The sequence below is a fragment of the Micropterus dolomieu genome, linkage group LG08, assembly GCF_021292245.1.
Source record: "Micropterus dolomieu isolate WLL.071019.BEF.003 ecotype Adirondacks linkage group LG08, ASM2129224v1, whole genome shotgun sequence".
Taxonomy (NCBI): domain Eukaryota; kingdom Metazoa; phylum Chordata; class Actinopteri; order Centrarchiformes; family Centrarchidae; genus Micropterus; species Micropterus dolomieu.
In genome coordinates this window covers 20977614-20999650 of record NC_060157.1, presented here as the reverse complement: position 1 = coordinate 20999650, position 22037 = coordinate 20977614, and the positions used below count along the sequence as shown (strand labels likewise).

The window sequence follows — 22037 nt, the reverse complement described above, 5'->3', positions numbered from 1 at the left end:
TGTTAAAAACAGCCCTATTTCTCTTATAAATAATTCTGAATTCATTCACATTAGAAAGAAAGGGGCTAAATGAGGACAAGATAATGTGACTGTTCAGTGTGTAGGTGTACGTGTATGTATGAATGTGTGAGCATGTAACTAAAACAAGACGGGGTGCATTATTACTATGGCAGATGTGGTTAGGCTAGCCTTTCAGAGAAAATTGGAGATAGTTCATCCTAAAGCACATCTCAGCATCTCAGCATTCTCAACATCTCCATCAATAGGTATAATATACAATGACAGCTGTCGAAAATATTGTCAGAAAATTGATCAGTCCACGCTCTGCGCTAGGTCTCCAGATAACAGCTATGATCCATCACAACAATAAGGGCTGAAGGGGCTAATGGTGTAAATAAAAGCAAGACTGTACATTTCTTGTCGGTTGGACAACAGCATGCTCTGGTTGCATTTATTTGATATGAGGAAAACAGCAGGGAACTAAACTGACCCAGTTTGAATGAATTTGACCAAGATTTGCAATACATCACCATTCACCCAAATACAATTACTGTTGACAGTCTGGGAGCACTGATGATGCATATTGGATTTTGAAAATCCTAGTATTTCATGTTACTGTATCAGATAGCTAGCATTACGTTTGACTGTGTATGCTTCATTCACATCAGTTCTTTAACACTTATTAAAATAAAATGAGTGTCTGTCTCCCTAAAATACTGTACCTGTGCTACACTTCTTGGCATCACAAAGTCTAGGGAATCAATTTCTAATAATTTCAACAGTATGCTGAATAGTATGTTAAAATAACTGACATTTCTTTATTAATTGACTTGACTTTTCCCCAAACAGAGTTTCTGCACAAAACACTTTTTCTGTCTTCAAAAAATTCCCAAGAAAAATATTAAATTACTCCTTTTAAGCACAGCAGTTGTCAGTTGATGGCATGTTGTCACAGATTGTTCCTGGAAAAAGACAGATGCTGATGTATTTTGCTGATGTATATGGTAATGTGACTATTAATGTGAATATTAATTATTTATCCATGCACACATTATATAGAACTTAATGTCTGTGACAAAGTGGGTGAGAACACACCATTCGTCACATATACTTAAGTATTTCTAACCTTGCTTGTTATATGTATTAGCTAGAGTTCCACCTTTAATCTGCAGCAGTGCAAACACTTACTATCCCAACTTTGTTTGCGTTCAGCATTACATTTTCTTAGTTACATCAACATTTTTGGGTCAAAACCAAATACAGACAAGTATTGTGTTAGTTCAGTTATCTACTGATTTAATCTGAGCTGTCAAACAGTAGCTTTCTTTGTTCTCACTATCTTTCTCTGGAGTGAAAAGGGCGTGGCAACTGAAAAGGTCTCGTTTATTATGCTCTGGCTTATGTCATCAATAATGTCACGTGATGTTGATTTCAATTAGGTGAAATGAGTATTCCTCAGTTAAGCCAAGTTTGCGATTTAGTAATTTTGTTTCTCTTCACAGTTGTATTACATGTGTACTTTGGTTGCACTGTGTAAATAAAACTTTTTTAAACATATTGTTCTTAGACACAGAGTTTCTTGAATATGCCCTCTGGCCGGGCTAACACTGATAAGTCAGTGGGGAACCGTAGCAAATTGAGTAATAGAACAAACAACAAAAGCAAAAAATCCTAATATAATATTATAATGTAATGAGAGGAGGTATTTAGTCTAATTACAATGTAAGCGCATGTAGCTCAGTGGCATTAAAGCATAATACCTTTAATGCCACTGAGCTACATGCGCTTACATTGTTTGTGTTTTCTCTGAATCTTAGATAACAAAATGACGATAGCAAACATTTAAAAGGCCTACAGGTTTTTATGTTAGCCTAGATGCACTTATCATTCCTTTTAAAGAGCAGGTAAAGACTTCATATCAAAATGGATGTGACAGATATGGGCCAGGTGCAGTGTAACAGTGTTGGTTACTGACAACAACCCCTCTAGGACTCTAGTCCCGAATGATCAGTGTCATGTTGGAGGGAGGACCAAAGTGAGTTCGGAGTCTAAATAAAGAGGAGTAAGTTTTGGTAACAAATGACAGACGAGATGAACATGAATTATTTAAGAGAATTATTGAATAAGTCTATCAACATTTCCCTGAAGGCAAAAACATCAAGACCCAGATATCGTATCTCCAATGATTTAGTCAAATTTTTATCCAAACACACAGCAGCTTGGTAAACATCTGTGAAGGGTGAGGTTGTCAAATATGCAAGATTGCAGGCACAACAAAGCAGCTGGAATTCTTGAGCAAACATCAAAAGCTAGGCAAGTCTCCTGATTGTTATGAAAAATTGTTTATAAAAGGAGATGTTACATATTTAATCCTAATTTAAATAAAATTGTCTCTTGAAATCCCCTTATAGCACAAGAGCATAGCAGAGGAAAGTGACAAAGAATATAAAAAAACCCGTCTGGTTTAACTGTCTATTAGTAATACAATACACTACACTTGTGAGAAAAAAAATAACATGGGGATGATTCACATGATTAGAGAAGTTGAGTTTCAGTGGGTTTTAAATGGCACACACACACACACAGTGAAGTTTCTCACATGAGAAAGGTATCCACCTGCCATTCATGTTCATGTGCTTCTGTACTTTAAAATGCAGGTTTGATGTTCATATATGAGCCTTATGACCTCTGAACAAGGTCATTCAACACTTCCAGTCCTTTCCAGAGCTGAGCAGTGGCACCGCTGAATAATTCTTGAGGTTTGAAAATGTGAGTACAAGTCAAAACCTCCCTTGGCCTTGTTCATCTCTATAATACAAAACCTTTCAAATAAAATAAAAAACACAATACTTTGGGACTTTCTTTTGTACCTGTCATGTAACAACATAATGTACTTGGACTGTATATGACTTTATGCAGGTATGCTACAAATGTATTTGTCATTGTGTCCTCACATAATCAGTCAAAAACCAGGACATTTGTCAAATAAGTGAATTCGGAGCTCAGTTTGCAAAAATACAAGGAGGGTTCTCTTACAATAGGAATACAAAATGAACAACAGGGGGGAAAACATGCAAACTCCACACAGAAAGAACCCACGACCTTCTTGCTATATATATAGATAGATATAGATATATATAGATATTCAAACTAAATAAAATTCTACAATAAATATCACTGTTCCAGCTCATATCCATCAAGGATTCTTTTTTGAAATAGAAATTTCAGTTTCAATATGTTTTTATATAACTTTAAATCGTTATCACTGTTTTTCCACAGGATAACACCCTGGGTTGTTATACAGTAGAACTTACTATTGTTCGAATTAACGGTTTACTAAACATTGATATTCCTCTGAAATTGTACGTTTTCACATAGTTGGAAAATCTCTTGAATAGTTTTGTAGTCAATCAAATCTTTGAATTTTAATATTGTGAGTTTAATGAACAATGGGTTTGTTGTTTCTCTGTATGTAGTCTTATATATGATTCGAATAGCTCTTTTTTGTAGGATGAAGATTGGGTATGTATTTGTTTTGTAAGTGTTCCCCCATACTTCCACACAATAAGTCATGTACGAATGTATGTATGAAGGAGCAGTACCGCATATATAGAGAAGCCTGATTCATTATGTCTTTGGCTTTATTTAATATTGCTAATGACTTGGAGATTTTGGTGTCCAATGTACTTTATGTGAGGTTTCCAGCTTAATTTGCTAACAATAACTACCCCAAGGAATTTCATTTCAAATATTCATTCTAGTTCTAAACCATTTACCATTAGTTTGTTATCTGTCTCAGTTAATCCGTTCCCAAATATTATAAATTCTCATTATTATAAACTCACTTCCTTGTCCATGGTATCTAATAGCTTCTCAAAGTTTTCACCACAGCATAGTAGGTTTGTGTCATCAGCAAAAAGAATGGTTTCTACAATTTGTGACATTTCACATATATTATTTATAGAGGTTAAATAATAATGGCCCCAACACTGAACCCTGTGGCACCCCGCTTGTAACCTACAGCAGTTGTGATTTATTATTTTGTATTTCAACATACTGTTTTTGGCTCTCCAGGTAACTGGATAACCATGTCAGTGCAATTCCTCTAATACCATATCTTTGTAGTTTTTTAATCAATAATATGTGATCTACAGTGACAAAAGCTAGAAATATCCCTACTGCATATTGTTTCCTGTCTATTGCGTTTGTAACTTTGTCTATAAATTCAATCATTGCAAAAGAAGTCGATCTGTCAGCTCTAAAACCATATTGCTGTTCACATAGAATATTATGTTTGGCGATGAAGTCATCCAGCATTATAAAGACACTTTTTTCCAATATTTTGGAGAACTGAGAACAATGAGATGGGTCTGTAGTTGTGTAGTATATGTTTGTCTCCAGTTTTATATATTGGTATTACTTTAGCTATTTTCGTTTTATCTGGAAAGACACCGGTTTGTAGGAACTGATTGTAAATATGGGTTAGAGGTCTTGCTATTGGATTCAATAATGTTTTTGACTGTGCACATATCAATATCATGGCAGTCGGTGGACTTCATACTCTTCAATTTTTTTTACAATATCGATAAGTTCTTTTTCATCTGTCCCTCTAATAAATATTGTTTCTTCAACAAATAACTACTTACTTTCTACTCCATCACTACTACCCATCTTTGCAATATTCCTTGCCAGTCCCGGAACAACATTGACAAAGTATTTATTGAATTCCCCAGCAACTGAAGCCCTGTCAGTGATTTCTGTATTATTTAATGCCAACAAGTAATTAGGATTTTCTTCTTTTCCATTTTTTTTAATGATAGTATTTAAGACGTCCCATGTTCTTTTTATATTACTTTTGTTGTCTTCCAGTAAATTGCTGTAATAATAAACTTTACTGCATCTTATGATTTTTGTTAATTTATTTTTCTATAACTTACATTTTTGTTCTGCTTCTATTGTTCTTTTCTTTAAGAATTCTTTGTAAAGTAAATTCTTCTTCTTGCATGCATTTATGATTCTTTCTGATATCCATGGATTCTCAAGGTATCTTTGTTTTATTATTTTCTTTACTATAGGACAATGTTTGTCATATAATCCTGATATTACTGTCAGAAATGTTTCATAGCCCCTATTAACGTCACTCACATAAACATTTTTCCAGTCTTGTCTTAAAAGGTCTTGCTTAAAAGAGTTTATAGCATCTTTTCATTATAAATGTAGTAGTTTCTTTATTCCTCTTTACACAGTTTTGTATAACTGCAAAGACTGGCAAGTGGTCGCTTATGTCAGTTATTATTAGGCCACTTGCAACCGGTCTGTCAATAACATTTGTAAATATGTTGTCAATTAGTGTGGCACTGTTTGTTGTTATTCTAGTTGGTCGTGTGATTGTAGGGTATAGGCTGTTGCTATAAATTGAATTGATAAATTCTGTGGTTGAATTATGTTGTTGTGGGTTTCACAAATCAATATTGAAATCACCACAGACAAACAGAATTTTCTTGTTGCTATTTCTGTTATATAGCTCCTCAATCTTTTCCCTAAATGTATCAATACAGGATCCTGGTTTTCTGTATGTACAGCTTATTCGAATATTTCTTTCTTTCTCTCTCTCAGTTTCTACTGTGACACACTCCATAATGTTGTCCATTGCAATTGACATGTTGCTGATAACTTTACATTTATACATTTTATCAATGAATAGTGCAGCCCCCCCTTCCTTAGATCGGGTCCTATTAATATAAAACATTTCGTATCCCTCAATTCCAGTCAATTTGCTCTTCATCAAGCCAGGTTTCTGATATTGCAATAGCTGTGAATTTCCTTTCTAATTATTTAATAGACCTACACTGTAACCTACACTGACTTCAGAATTCATTAAACATGCAAACAGTCCTGATTATTTTCAAGACTCAAGGATGACTTAAAGGTCACTCATTTAACTACATCAATATATTACCAATTGAATAAATGAATGGTTGGTTGTTGAATATCCCCTCCCTTTTCTGACTGGCTTGCAAATAGTACTTGCAACCTAATTGTGTATTATGTGCAAATTACCCAAAAAGGATTTGGCACTTGTAATTTGTCCAAGGAGAAGTCAGTCAATGTCAACTCATTTCTGCGCCCACCGCTAAAATGCTGGAAAGGTTGTCCAAGGAGCACTATGCTCCCTGTCAATGCGCTCACATAAAGGACACAATCTTCCTCCTCCAAATCATAAGCATTAGCCTGCTGCCTGCAGGATTGCTTACACAACAGACAGTGCTTCAAGCTTCTACAAAGAAACTACCGGTATACAGGATTTGGCATATGGGACACTGTCCAGATTAAGTCAGTGCTGTTTCTCTACGAATAATGAATAAACTATTGAATTTAAATTGATGTGCTCAGATCTTTCAAAATATTTTTGGACACTATCATGACACTACTACTAAAGCCCAACACTCCTGACAACGCTGCTGTTTTGTTTTTAGCTGGCTGATGTGTGTGTTGGCATTTGTGCCAGGGGATGAGTCTAAAAAAAAAAGGCATTACACTATGACGCTGCCAAATGCAAGCGTATGGCTCATTGTTCCAGCTTTTCTTGTCAACACAAGGTGAGTGAGATGTCTCATTATAACATCTACAGAACAAAGCACTACAAATGTAGGTCTACTGTTAGGTTTGCAAGTGACTCTGTGGTAAAAAGAAAAACCTTATCCTATTCTCATTGCAAAAGCTGAACAGCATGGTTTCACACAGTAGCAGCACATGAAATAGTGGACTAAGGTTTACCCAAAATGACATTGCACAATAGATTGTGTTCAATATGTACATATAACATCCAGCAGCTGAAGCTTTAACTACACAGGTTTTCCAGTTTGCTAAATGTCACATTGTATACCTATATAACGATAAACTTTCCTCTTTTTCTCCACAATATCAGATTGTATTCAGGACAGTGGCATATTTGTGTCATTACTTGAGCTGGACAATAAGGCCAAAATCAATATTACAACATATATGACATACACTATATGTACATTTTTGCATCTTGATATGTCATATAAATTACATATAAAATTATAAAATTAACGTTACAATTAACTGTGTTCAACTCCTATGCATTACATGAGACAAAACTGACTTCACACGTGTGAAACCAATCAAACCGCAAAAACTCATTTCATTTTCTCTAATTATTCCAGTTTGCTAGCAATCACAAGCCTAATTTGGGCAACAGAACTGATTAAAAATCGTCATGATACGATTCCACCAAAAGTTCACAATAATACTAAGTACTACTAATAGTAATTGTCCAACCTTAGAATACATTAGCAATAAAAATAAGAATATGAATAATCACAGCTTTTTGACACACCAACCCCTCATATTAGACTCTGGCTCTGCATTCAGAGTTAATTGGAAATACCCGTTTTCATTTTATCACCATTTCAACATACAATGAGAGTATGTCACAGAATATACCAAATAATAATAATAGAGTCAATGCTTTCTAAAACAAAAATGAAACTGAGAAGGACAATTTGGTCCATGCCAGTAAATACTTAAAGTAAAAATATAATTTCACTATGCTCTTTTAAACGTATCGTAAAATAATGGATGCAAACCCCTGCCCCCACACCACCCCTGCTGTGTGCAGTATCAGTAATAGTACATCCAGATTCTCCAACAGTGGAGAATTACTTCCAGCCTTGCTGGCTGTTGAGCAAATCTCCAGACCCCTGTGTAGGAGTTAATAGTACTGGATGCTAACTCCCATTGATAACGTCATGGATGCAAAGCGCTGATGAGAAGCAAACAAAGCTCCTTCAGAGAGAAGCTCTATTACTCAGCCTGGCAGGGCCCCAGCCACAGACAGTCTCTCCAGTCTGCATGCCAAAGTTTTTCCTCTGCCCCATTGAAAATCAGGCTGACAGGCCAGAGTGTCCCAAAGTAAAAATGACTCACTCCGCTGACCTCAACAACACAAACAAACAGCCAGAGGACCTGAGGGGGAGAGCACAAACATGACTTCCACTTTGTCCAGATAAACACTGAGTGAATGAGGAATCAGGGAAGTGATACCATGTTATGTCGACATTTCTGTGTAAAACTGATATTGACTCTTCACTGATAACGTGATATTTGTTGAACTGCAGCACAAACGACTGATTGTGATTAAAATAACAAATCTTCACACATAAAAAACTTCAGAACAGGCCATGTTACCTCCAGAGTGGGGTGGTGGGCCACACAGCAAGACCACTCCTTGACCTTCACGAACCCTCACTGGACTTCTTCTCTGGGTCTTGAAGTTCTCCAAGTCTGTTTACCACAACACAAAAGCAATAAAGCAAAATAATCAATTCATTTTCACAAATGCACACAGGAAACTAAGACAAATATAATGCACTACAAGTCATATCTGTGGTTGCTCAATAATTTCATATCTGGTCAGACCACAGCTCCAGACCTGAGTTTAACATTGCCATATGATGCAGAACTTTTGCACATTGTCATGAAAAACCCATGCAATGTTTGCATAAATGTAGAAAAAGTGCTGTAAAGTCCTAAACACTTCTGACTGGAACAGAAAGCAATTCCTCAAGTATAAGTCACACATGAGTGAATTTAATTGGAACTGCGTATTGTTATCACTTTCTGTGTTTCATCCACTGCACACAGACCTGCAACAATTAAATGACTAAGACTGAAACATCATTTGTATGGAGACCGATTACTTGTTGACAACCTGCTGAGAGAAAGCAAATAGAGACAGCAATCCTTGAACACTTCGTCTTTTCTTGCCTGCTGTGGTTCTTGGAGATATCGCAGGCAGTGCAGCCAAATATACGGCTACCATATAATGACATAATCAAGACTGAATTCAAAAACAGGGAGAGAGAATGCAAAACTGACACCTCCTGTGTACGCACACTGCTGGATGAGCCTCTGCATAATAAATATAGTACGTGATCTTTGCAGACCTTGAGAGTAATGTAAAATTGCATCCAGCAGAACAGTGTTACATTATCATGATTGAAAGAAGCTCTTTTTCTGGTTCACAAATGATTTAGTGGAAAGCTCCAGTATGACTTCACAAATTAATTAGTAGATCATTAAGTTCTTTTCATATTTGGTGCAGACAGCTTCCGTAGCCAATTCTAAATATGTGGCTGATCCATGGGTAAAAATTACATAAAGCTTCTCCGTGCATGAACAGATTCAGAACAGAACAGATTCCCTCTGGACCAGAAGGCCATTTATAGATCCCTCTAGACAAGCTCCTAAATGAACTGTATTAATTTATCGTGATGTCATGCTTAACTTAACGTAACATCAAGTGTTAATGTAACATCAAGTGTTAATGTAACATCATGTCAATCACTGTAAAAAATAAAAAGCACAACATTAAAACATGTTTGGAATTTCATTGAATCTTGCTTTCACAGTCATATTTCAAAATAACCTCCAATTGAAGCTTTGAAACTCTCGCAATATACAGTACTTGTTAAAAGCAGTGCTCGCAGATGAAACCAAGAATGTTTTCTGTTGGCTGACCAAAGCATATATGTTTCATCTAATTTTATAATAATGATCTTTATTTGTAGAGCACTTTTCAAAAACAAGTTACAAAGTGCTTTAACAAGTGTAAAGACAACAATACCCAAAAAACAATAATACAAAAACAATACAAGATAAAAAGAAAAGACTAAAATACATGTTTAAGATAAATATAAAATTAGTAAAATAGAATAAAATAAAAGGGATAAAATAAAGTCAAATAAGATTGGGAAAGGCTCTCCTATAAAAGTATGTTTTAAGAAGGGACTTAAAAGAGTTCACTGACTCAGCCGACCTGATTTCCTCGGGCAGGCTGTTCCAGAGCCTCGGGGCCCTGACTGCAAACGCTCTGTCCCCTTTAGTTTTCAGTCGAGACTCTGGAACAGACAACAGACCTCTGCCCGAGGATCTCAAGGTGAGTGCTGGTGCGTATGGGACTAAAAGGTCAGAAATATAACAAGGCGAGAGGCCATGAAGAGCTTTAAAAGTGATCAATAAAATTTTAAAGTCAATTCTAAAACTCACTGGGAGCCAGTGTAATGAAGCTAAAATAGGAGTAATGTGGTCATATTTCTTTGTTCTGGTTAAAAGCCTGGCAGCTGAGTTCTGGACAGTCTGGAGTCGATCAATAGATTTTTGGGTGAAAAGGCTGTTGCAATAATCCAGGCGTGATGAGATGAAGGCGTGTAAAATGGTCTCAGTGTCCTTAAAAGTTAACATAGATCGAATTTTTGCTATATTTCTAAGTTGATAAAAACATGATTGAACATGAAATTTTATCTGCTTTATATAAATATTTTGAGACTTACCAATAGATTAAAAAGAAGAAGAGTCTACAGCCAATGTAGCAGCTCTGTGAGGCTGTGCCCTGCTTTGTGATAAATGCTTATGTTTAGCAGCCTGCACATTACCAGGACCCCGACAATGAAGCGTCAAACATGTCTGCTGTGAATGTCAAGACATTTCACTTAAACCACAAATGTCAACCCGCCAGTGGTGCTAGAGGAAAAGGCAAGGAATCACCAAAGTAAGTAGCTTTCATCCTCTGGGGACCATGAATGGCTGGTATTTTCTGAAATTTCATTAAAGTCCATTCAATGGTGGAACAATCAACAGACCAACTAACATGACATTGCCATCCCTAGAGCCATGCCACTAGCTTGGCTCAAAATGAAGGAGTCTCTTTTTAAATTGCTCCATTTTTTCAACTGCCTCAATATACTCTTTTGGCTTAGTGAGCAGGCTAACAAGCTATCTGATAACATATTAAACTATAGCTGCACTGGCAGGGCCACTACCTGCTGAGTCAGTACCTCCCAGCAGCTGCTGTAGCAATTATTCTGAATGGTGATGGTGTGAATCTTTTGGTTTGAGTTAATATTCTGCACACTGTCCAAATGCTGATAAATAACACAGTATCTACAGTTGGCATTCTGTAGATTCAGATTTGCTGCAGATGTATATACTGTGTATAGGCATATATATACATTATATATATATATATATATATATATATATATATATATATATATATATACACAATAAAAGTTAAAAAATGAAAATGGCCAGAATACCATGTTTTTATAAATAATCATCCACATACAATGGTGATTAGAAAGGATGTCTTTGAAAAGTTATTTCAAATGTCTTAAAGTATGCATAAATGATCCAGTGTTGTGGTTGCTGTAGCAAGCATAAAGCTGGGTTCGAAAAATGGTATATTGAATCAAATACTTTACCATAATTACAAAGCGGCATATGGCCAGATATTCGGTGCCTTTACCCTCAGTAAATAATGTGGACTACATACATGATCAGATTTAACAATTTTCTAAAACCAGGCTCACACATGAGAACTTTGCAGTTGCTCAACTCACACTGAGAGTGAAACTCTCCTGATCAATATTCCTTTGGAGTATGGAGGGGCGTAAATGAGCTAGACACACTAAAAGCCAACAATGCCTGACAACCCAAGCTGTTCTGCACCCTGTGGATCATCTTATCAAGCCTACCACGGCACTGCACCTCCATGTGCTTCTCCGTGGCAGGGTTCAGGCTATTTTGAGTGCTTTCAGATCCATGAAATTGGATGTGAATTTGCATTTTTGTGCTAGCTACATCAATGTGACCCATTGTAATGAATGAGAGGCAATTGTAAAGAAGAAAAATTGAAGCCATTCTATTGGAGTGTGAGCCTGAGGGCAATTTGTGATGTGGCTACATTTGTCACCTAACCAGTGGACAAAAGGCATAAAGAGTTTTAGAAACTTTCCAAAGGGAGCTTTATTTGAAGTTCTCTAGCTATGGTAACATCTGGCTCCACTTAAGGGTTATTATGTTTTATGTGAGATGACCAGTTGCAGCGGGTTTGGACAGAACATATTCTTAAAGTATGAACCCATAAGCTTTTATCCCCTACATCAAAGAGAAAATAAAAAATTATTAATATTAAGTTTGACAGAAAGTACAAGTGGTAATAATGATCTGATAAATGCCTATCACTTCCATCTCAGATGTGAACTTGGTATAACCTCATGAAATTATAACCGAGGCTGACAGGAATTTGGATATGGAATGAATTTTGTGTGTTTACATTTTGCAAGTATTACGCAATCTCCCATTTCTTATCAAAAGTCATGTCTTTTTTGAGGCTGCAAAGTTGACAAAGGCCAAGGTTGCCAGTGAGTTACTCACCTTCCACGCAGCTGTAGTCAAACAGCAAATATAAATACCAATTTTAATGAGATGACATTCTCAGATTTTTCAGCTTTCCCCACTAATATGATCCTTCTATAAAGCCTTTTTACCTAACCATTTACTTTCATGAATTACTTTAAAAGTTTGGCATATTGGCCGAGTTGCAGTGGTGGTGATGGCGCAGAGAATAAGACACATGCCTTTGGTGTGAGAGAACTGAAACCTCCACCAACGTCCCTGAGCAAGACACATAACCCATCGTTGCTCCAGAGTCATGCGACCTCTGACATGTATAGCAATCTTAAGTCGCTTTGGATAAAAGCGTCAGCTAAATGTTTAATGTTAATGCTACGCCTGACAGGTCGCCATGGTAGTGACTTTCAAATACAAAGTAGCCACCCTAGCATACCCAGCTTTATCATCTATTGTACTCTAAATGGGACCAATTTACTAAATCATGCAGTATTGAAGAAAAACTCATTAGGAAAATGTTTACTGAGGTAATAAATCAAGCGAGAAGTAGGGCCTTTTTGTCAAGATTTCAATACAATCTATTTGGCTTATTTTTCAACCAGTGGAGTCTCCCCCTGCTGGCCATTAGAAGGAATGCTGGTGAAAGGCACTTCCGCATTGGCTTCACTTTTCAGATGTGGAGGTTCCTGCTTGGTCAAACCAAGTACAATAGTTGAGTCAAAGCTTGGGAAGAAGCAACACTTGTACAGTGCAGCAAGATTTAATAAAAACTTTCTAAATCGGTAAACCATCAAAAAAATGATTTATTGAAAATGATTGCCCTAACTACCAAGTGCACAATATCTAAAGAATGCTAGACTGGAACCTAATAAGCTACAAGATTAGTAACAGACTAGATGTTTCTAAAGTATAGCCTGTTGAATTACGATGTCAACATGCTGTGAGATGTGGGGCTATTTCTGAAAGCAATTATCTACTTTTAACATGTTATTTACAGCTATCAATTTTTTTCATGCAATACTAATGGCAAATATTCTTAGGATCTAGTCTTTATTTGGATTGGAGAAAAACTGACAGTGGTTGTGGAGGGAGGGGGGAAGGGTAACTACTCACTAAGTAAAGATGTGTAGACTTAATTACTGACTAAATAAGTTATTAGTATGCAGGAAGGTACGAGTAAAGTGCAAGACACCAAAACGCTACAATCGACATGTTGTTACCATGAGGGTGAAAAAATAAAAGATTAATAAGTGTAGATGGTGACCATAACCATTATCTCCTCTCGTCTTTGTCTGCTCCCCCCGTTCTCAGAGAAGCATCATGCAGTGAACCCTAGCAGTGAGTGACACATGGCATTTAAGGAGTGATGAACATCAAAGGTGCCTTATTCTTACAGAGTGCTACTGCTGGTGTCTACTGACAATTATAACACTATCATGAAGTGCAGTATTCAGAAAATGCCCGCTGCCTTCCTCCCCAAAAGATTATTTGAAACCCAGATTGAGCACTTAGCATAACAGTTCATACGATAAATGTTATTGTCCCTTCCTCAGATGCTCTGCAGCTCAAAACAGACTTAATTCACCAGAGGCAAAGGCAATGAATAAAGAGTACAGAGCTGATGGAAATGAGAGAAGCAAGAAAAAAATAAAACAAGAGATAGAAATCTTGCAAAGTAATTACACAGATAAGGCAGTTAGGTTAGACTGGAGCCAGTAAGAAAAAAATTAAAATTTTGTGCAATTACAGGACTGAATTTAATAGGAGAAATCATGAGCACCAGATACAAGGCAGTCGCATCCTGCATTCCTTTCATAAAAATAACTATTTCACTCTTCATTAAACACTGGGTTGCCATTGTGGCTTTATAAGCAGCACAGCATCTAGGTTGTAGCATGTTCCTTCTTCAAGACAGGCATCCAATACAATTGCAATCTGTTGTAAAATGTTGCATCTTGCATCAGTAAAAATCCTTTCACTTCCACCAAAATATCTCTAAGAGATTAGGAAACTCAATCTAGCACGATAACCAACTAGATTATTCTATAAGCACTCATAGCAGGCCAGCAGGCCCTTTTAAACAGTCTGTATTGTCAACAGGATCAAGAACCTTTATACTTTTAGAGGTTTAAGCCGCTACCAGATGGTAATAGAAACCGTTACATCATCCAACCCTTCACAGGGATTAAAAATGTAGGCTATTCTAACTCTTATGTATGCACTACACATTCATGGATATGTTATGGGGCATCATTAGTTTTTTCAAATCTAAGACATTGATCTTGTTCACTATCACCAGGAAGTGTGATAGTGTTTTTAATAATGAACACGCTGTAATATTTTTTTCCCCATTAATGGACTTTAACTTGGTCATTGTCTCACACAGTTATTGGAGAGGTGCAAGCCCCTTGGTGTTTGAACGAGCATATTGAGCTACTCTGAGTCAGAGTCTGTTATGAATGATACGATACTGACTCTCATAACAGGCTGCTCCTCCATGATTTATTCCCTTGACCTGAGACCCGCTCAATCATTCAGCACACTTAATTAAGTTAAACCAAGAGCAATAAATAAGATGTATGACACATCAGCACTGATGCTTGTCCTCATCCAAAAGAACCAGGTCCCAGGTCAGGCACAGGCAATGGATGAGACCAATCATGATGACATACAGTTCAGGTCAGGCCTCGAAAATTGATAGGAAATGTAAATATGATCGACAGCCTGCTGGCAACTCGGGGCAAACATTTGCACTATGCTGAAGATTTAATGCTGCTTTGTGACAAAGAAGCACCAAATCGTGGCTAGATGGATACCTCTGGTGCTCTCCCTGCCAAGGACCATCTCTGCGTCTGCTATGGCATAGAAACAGACATCAGAATTCAATCTAACCACACCATCTGTTCACAGATATCAGGGCTGTCATTTAATATGGGCTGCCCATCAAGAGTGGAGGCCTCAAGTTCACCTTGCCATCAGAGATGCCTTAGACTCTGGTCTTATAAAATGTGATAGATGAAGGCTGTAAAGCATCAACTATTCCGGGTCTGTCAAGGCCCACCACACAATCATCACAGCTGTGTGAGAAGTTCAGAACCACCAGGCAGAGTAAACAGCAGCACTCAAGCTCTAGTCAGGGTTAAAGGGTGAAAGCATACCCTGAGAGAAATATGGCCAGTTAATATGTGTTTTCTCATTAATAACTTCATCAGCATCAGCCTACTGTAGGGGTCTCTTGTTGCAGGTTGTTTTTTGTTGGAGAAGATAAGGTCTGACAAAAAACAATTTCCAGACCCAATCCTACTGGGTCATTACTCTTTTAGTGAACCGGAATGTCTGATGTTTAATGAAACTTTTGAAAGCAAACAACGACTGAACTCAAAAGAAATGAAGTTGAATTGAGGTGAACTAAAGTCAACTGAAGTGCAATAATAAAACTGAAAGCAACACAAATTGTTTTATAGAATAAAACAAAACTATCACATTTTTGTGTTATTGTATATTTGCTTATTAGAATAGGGTTATTACCAAACATTCTGAAATGACACATTGTTTGGTTAAATATAAGATGGACTTACATGCAATGTGCAGACTGGCCTCTCTGCTGACGATGGTGCCAAAAGAGTTAGATGCCAGGCACTGATAGATGCCAACATCTCCCTCTTTATTCAGATGGCTGATGTGTAAGTTTCCTCCCATGAGAGAGTAACGTGACCCTGGTCTGGGGAGGATGAAAGAGTCATTGAGTTTCCACCTGTGAATGTAAGCACACGACACACAACAAAAAATTCTTAATACAAAAAGTTTAGATGACCTCTGTGGTTTCATACCCGTGTGCCCGGTGTCTGATAATCAATGCTGGTTTGTTCAGACAGACTGATGCTGATTCAAAAACACTCAGCCACATGGCAAGAAGTCCAATCAATGTAAAATACAGAGTAGCCAGCAGTCTAAACAGCCCTTATTCTTGATAAAAAAAAGTCGTATGTGTGTTGCAGCAAAAACAAAATTAATATAACTGAAATGAGAAGCAATCAGCAACAGTCATTTCAAAAGACTGTTAATTTAAATTCAGGCTTTTTCTCACTTCAAATAACTCACAAATCAAATGCTCTACATTCCTCTGACATTTCCTTTTTTTCTTTTCAGTCTGTTTCTCTATCAATCACAGCCACATAAGGGAGGCCCTTTCACCATAAATCAAAATCCTCCCCATCCAATCATAGTGATTATGAGACGGGAGGGCCAAACACCAGGACTGATCAAACAAAATGGCTGCATGCAAAACACAGGATAATAGTGCTTTTTTTGATTAAACATCTTGTTTTGAATAATATGAAAGTCCAGTAGAAGTGTGTCTGTGAGGGAGTGAGAGACCAGCAAGATGCAATTGCCAGCAATCAACTTTTAATTGTGCACAATGTCCGTGTGGCTTGATTTGAGAGACTTAATGTTGTTCACTTTGCATAATTAAGGCTTATGGTCTAAGGAAACCTGCTGAGTTGATGATGCCAGTTCAACCAAATGTAGCATGTGGCCATAACCTCCTAAATGATTATGTAGACTACCAGGCTCAGTCTCTAGTCACTGTAAACAGTAAAGAGTTTACAACAACATGAAAAAAAGATTTAGCTTGTTTTGTATAAAACTTTCTAAATGTATTCAGATAAATTTCATCTATTCAATATGTTGCTGAAATTGTCTGCCTCATACCCAGGCAAAGTTAGTGCACAAATGGCACTTTCATTCTCAAACCAAATCACAGTCAAAGGGAAAGAAAATGAGAAAAAAAAGAGCGTAAACACAGACTAAGAAGAAAAGTCACTTGCAAAAGGAGACGCTTTTCATCAAAGAAATAAGGCACAATTAGGTTGAATGTTAGCTCCTTGGCCTTGATTAGATTTTCAAAGCTCTCTGAGAAAAAGGAATCTTGAGTTTCTATTTCTGACTATGTTCCTCCTTTTTCAGTGGAAAGGATTTAGACAAAGAGAGCAGGAGGAGGGTTGAAGAAGGGAGGGATGGGGGGACATATGCAGCGGAGCATGTGCTAAACGGCAGATTGGCTGATTAGATTGACGTAGTGATTTGGTGTTGCAGCTGGAACTGGTCCAAGGGCTCCAGATGAGACAAATCAAGAGGCCAGGTGACAACTTGGAGTGGGGGCTTTATGTGGCAGCGGTCATTGGATAGTCTTAAGACAAATTAATTTGTCCTTGGCGCCACTGAAATAGACCTGCCTACATACTCAGCAGTGAAGAACCACTCAGCATATGGTGTCCTGCCGCTGAACCGCAGAAGGACCCAAAAACCCAAAACTAATTCCAAAGCTGGCACAAGGGACATTGGGTAAAAAGAAAAGAAAAGAAAATTGCCAAGGTGATGACAGCACGATGATGTATGCCGACTGAACTAACAACGGGGCAATATGTCCATCTGACATGTCTATCAGGCCCATCTTTAAAAGGAATAAAAGTATGATATCTCACCAGTTTGTGATCAATCAGAAAATCACTTCTTGATGGTGTATATTAACTGCCACAGTTGGTGGCACTTGCTGTAATTAAAGAGTTAATTAAAGCAAAATTTGATTTGATTTGATTTGCCGGGCACGCTCTCACAACTTGAACTCAGAAGCCCGAAAAAAACCCTGCAGATTTGAACTCATAAATTGGTTTTCATTCTAAAAAGTAGAACAATCCAGACAGTGAAATAGCGACTGATTGCTTAATAAGTATTCCAGCCGATCCAAGTGATAAGATCTTGTACATTCATTTCAATTTGTGCACATTAGGCATAACACCAAGGATCTTCAAGCTACATTAACGGCCGCATATGCTGATGTTATGAGGGATCGTTTCAACCTATTACACATTAAATGCTTGGCTTTGCAATTTGCATTTAATTACGCTGACAGGAGTACAACAGCTATGTGGCCCCATTCGATAGACTATGAATTAATAGCGTATGCGCTGGATGCACTTTAAAGCAAATCATCGTTTGTCATTTGTTCTCATTTATCATCATTTTAGCGGCAGAGGAGGTGGCCATCAATTTGTTGCTAACTCAGTTGCCGGGGGACCGCTCAACCTCACAGGGCCAGTGTACTAAACAGGGACAACAGATAGCGAATTGTTTCTGCACCTCAGTCCATCAAGATATTTGAATCATGTTTATCATGTAGTGATAACCTCCAAATCAGACGGCCTGTGGCAATGTCTTAGTAGCCTTGGGCAGTGATGCTGTACAAAAAATGTTAACTGTAACAGGCCTGAAGCAGAGATCTGTAAAAACAGTTTCTGCCACATCATTTCTGGTATGGGAAATATATTCCACCAGTGTTTTTCTTCTTCACTCGATCTCAGTCATGATAGCAGCACAGTGTTGGTGCATAATTCTCTTAGGTCACTTGATCTTTTCAACGATCAGTGATACTGATGATAGGAAGCTCTCAAAGTGAATTCTACAGCAGATCAATGTCCACACCACCTATCCAAATATAAAATAGACCAACAGCTGAGGCCACTTAATTCATCATTTTCAAATTCACCATGACTGACAGTGAAGCTAAGCGCTGTAGGCAGTGAGCAGCAGCGAGCCATAAGGTCCACAAATACCCAGTTTTCCCAGGGCAATAAATCCAGTCCCAAATGTTTTCACCACAAATGCTGCCCTTGAAAGCTCTGGAATATTACCTTAAGGTTCTGCGTAACAAAAACAGTGTGCATGAAGCCATGCAGGTGTTACCTGTAGAAGGGCTGTGGGTGTCCCTGGGCCTCACAGCTAAACACCACCTCTCTGCGATTCTCGCCAGGTTGAAGGGGAAACACCACACTGCCAGGTTGTTTGGTGAACACAGGCCTCAGCAGGACTCCGCTGCCTGAGTGGAGAACCAACAAAAGCGCATCAATATTGATGTCCTGGTGAGCCTGAAAATCAAATTTCACATTTTTCTGCTGGCATGTAGATCAAAAGAGCAAAAGCAGAGGAAGGAAGCAAGTAGAGAAAAAGTGCTGCACAAAAGAAGGTTGAATCGCTGTAAGTATCTAACTTTGGCATGAATCCGTCGGCCATGTGAGTGGAGCCCATGAGCATTTTTCATATTGGTCATAAAAAGTTGCTAGATCCCTGAGGTACTGCATAATCAGCTAGTAACCTTCATAAAACTTTATTGTAAACATCTTGTCAAAGGCACACTGTACTGACTTCGTGTTTCAGCACAATTACATCAAAACCCTCCAAACTTATCACCACCATCCTAGGGAATGTCTTCCAATAAGACATTTGAAATAAAATGCCACAACAAATACTGAGAGTAATATGGTGTCATTTTTAATCGGCCCCTCTCATTTAAGCCAACAAAATGATGCCCTTTGTTACTCAGACAAAGAAAAAAGCCAATTATTTCCACTGTTGGGGGACTATCTGAGAGAGGGAACAAATTCTTGTGCTCTTTCTTAATAGTTTGTTTTTTGTTCTCAGAAGTGGAATACACATTACCTTTATATCCAAAGTACCCATTATTATTTTTAATGCAAGCTTGCAATGAACAACAAATCAACAGTGCTCAGTAAGCTTTTACAGTATTTTTCCATATATGCACTGTGTGTGTCCACTGGCTACTATTAGCATAATTGTTGTGGTGTTCTGCAAGGAAGAAACACTTTCAGATATACAACATGCTGTATACAGCACAACACACACATAAATTAAAATAACTTTGAATTCCCTGAGTGATATTATAACATTGTTGATCCGTTGTCTTTGTGAGAACAAAAAGAAAACAAGAACAGTCAAACAACAAAGACGGCAGCATTTCTAGTGTGACATTGTTTCCTAGTTAATTACAAAGGTACAGTGAAATGCATGTTGTGCAGGCAAAGCCCACTGTAAGAGTGACCCATGGGGTAGTGAGCGCTTCATGGGAATAAACATTCTTTTCTGTGACAGAAGAGGAATTCATTTGGATTTGTCAGAATACATTTGCATTTCTGTAATGGCACAGAAGTAGGACGATTCTGTATTTAAGGTAAGTAATTTGTGTGTGAGGCAGGTATCCTTTTCAAGTCTATGGCACCACGGGAGTACAGGTTTATCCTCAAGACTCAAAATAACTCTCTGAGAAGGTGGAGATGTTTGACAGGGGACCTTGTACGATGATTGTTCCTCTCCACAAGGATAAACCTCTCAGAAAGTTACACAGAATAAAAGGCAGCCTAATTATAATCTTTGTTAGATGAAGCGTGTCCCTCGAAGCAGCGCTGAGAGATGATTGATTACCAGAAGATACTTCTTGTACAGTCCATATTCAAACACAAATCCTCACACTTGTTGTACACAAACTTGGAAAGATGATAGAGCCTGCGGTAAACATGAGACGAATTACTGTGCCTTGTTAAATTGATAAACGATTTCAGTTATCAAGTCACAAACATTTACATTCAGCATCATTTTGAAAAATGCTTAAATTGGGGTTATTCAGCTGGCAGCCCTAACACCTAATCCAGCCCTTTAGTTATTAATTAGCGCTTTAACTCGCATCAATTCAAAAGTCAACTCAAAGCCAAAGCATTAGATAAAAAATTTTTACGTTTTCCAGAGTTACCTTAATTTGCTACAAGGAGAAAAGAATATTTGTGTTTGTACCACCATGGGTGTTCTCCTGACTGAATAAAACCCTGACCTAAAGGTGATCTTGCATGTACTGCAATTAGGGCTGCACAATTAATTAATTTAAAACAGCATTATAAAGGCTCGCATATACTATAGAGCGGACGTGCACACAGACAGCTGCGGACCCCGCAGACGCGGACTACTTCTATTTATACCACTTTCTGGAGTCCGCTTGGTGGACACGTTCCACACATGCGCAGTAGATTGGTTGGTGTCCTGGTAGCGTAGTCGGCATAAAAACGGCATAAAAAACAGGAGGCACGCGGACGTCCGCACCCTTCACATACTCCCTTTGATGCCGATTTTTTCATCATGCGGACCGTAGCAGACCCTCGCGTCCTCACGGATGTGGAAAGTATTATCCTTGCTTAATGAAGTACTGCAGTGCTGGAGAGATGCCCCGACCTACAGGTGTAAGAAAACATGTTTGTTTGGTACAGACCCCAACAAATGTCACATCATCATGATTGTATACGTTTGTTGAAGTGAAAATGAAGACTGTGATGCAAAAACTATCATTCCCACTAATTATGAATCATACCATAAATCATTATCTGTTAACATCAATATGATTTTTTTTTTGTTTAGTTTTTTTAGAGTTGCAACTGCAATGCTATATAGAGAATAATGTCAAACACTGACGATGTTGCATAACCCAAGGTGTTGTTTTAAAAGGTCATGCACATATTTGAAGGATTTTCATTGTACTGTATGTATATATGGCACAATTGTAATGAAACAACAGCTTCGTGTGGTTATTATAGTGAAATCAATATATTTCAGTTCATTCTGTTTTTATCAACTTAGAAATATAGCTAAAATTCGATCTATGTTAACTTTTAAGGACACCGAGACCATTTTACACGCCTTCATCTCATCACGCCTGGATTATTGCAACAGCCTTTTCACCTGTTTAACCCAAAAATCTATTGATCGACTCCAGACTGTCCAGAACTCAGCTGCCAGGCTTTTAACCAGAACAAAGAAATATGACCACATTACTCCTATTTTAGCTTCACTACACTGGCTCCCAGTATGTTTTAGAATTGACTTTAAAATTCTATTGATCACTTTTAAAGCTCTTCATGGCCTCTCGCCTTGTTATATTTCTGACCTTTTAGTCCCATACGCACCAGCACGTACCTTGA

General features: G+C 37.7%; 1 protein-coding gene across 1 annotated transcript in view; it reads right to left on the bottom strand.

Moving 5' to 3' along the window:
- The window catches only part of cntn3a.1 (contactin 3a, tandem duplicate 1), a 66543-nt gene extending 45397 nt beyond the window's left edge, over positions 1-21146 (bottom strand). Inside the window, exons 1-4 of the mRNA XM_046057437.1 lie at positions 21045-21146; positions 18964-19096; positions 15798-15973; positions 8215-8310 (exon numbers count right to left, since the gene is read on the bottom strand). Of these exons, the coding sequence (XP_045913393.1) occupies positions 8215-8310; positions 15798-15973; positions 18964-19096; positions 21045-21135 (496 nt within the window). The 5' untranslated portion in view covers positions 21136-21146. The remainder of the gene's footprint in view (positions 1-8214; positions 8311-15797; positions 15974-18963; positions 19097-21044) is intronic.
- Positions 21147-22037: the final 891 nt, after the last annotated feature.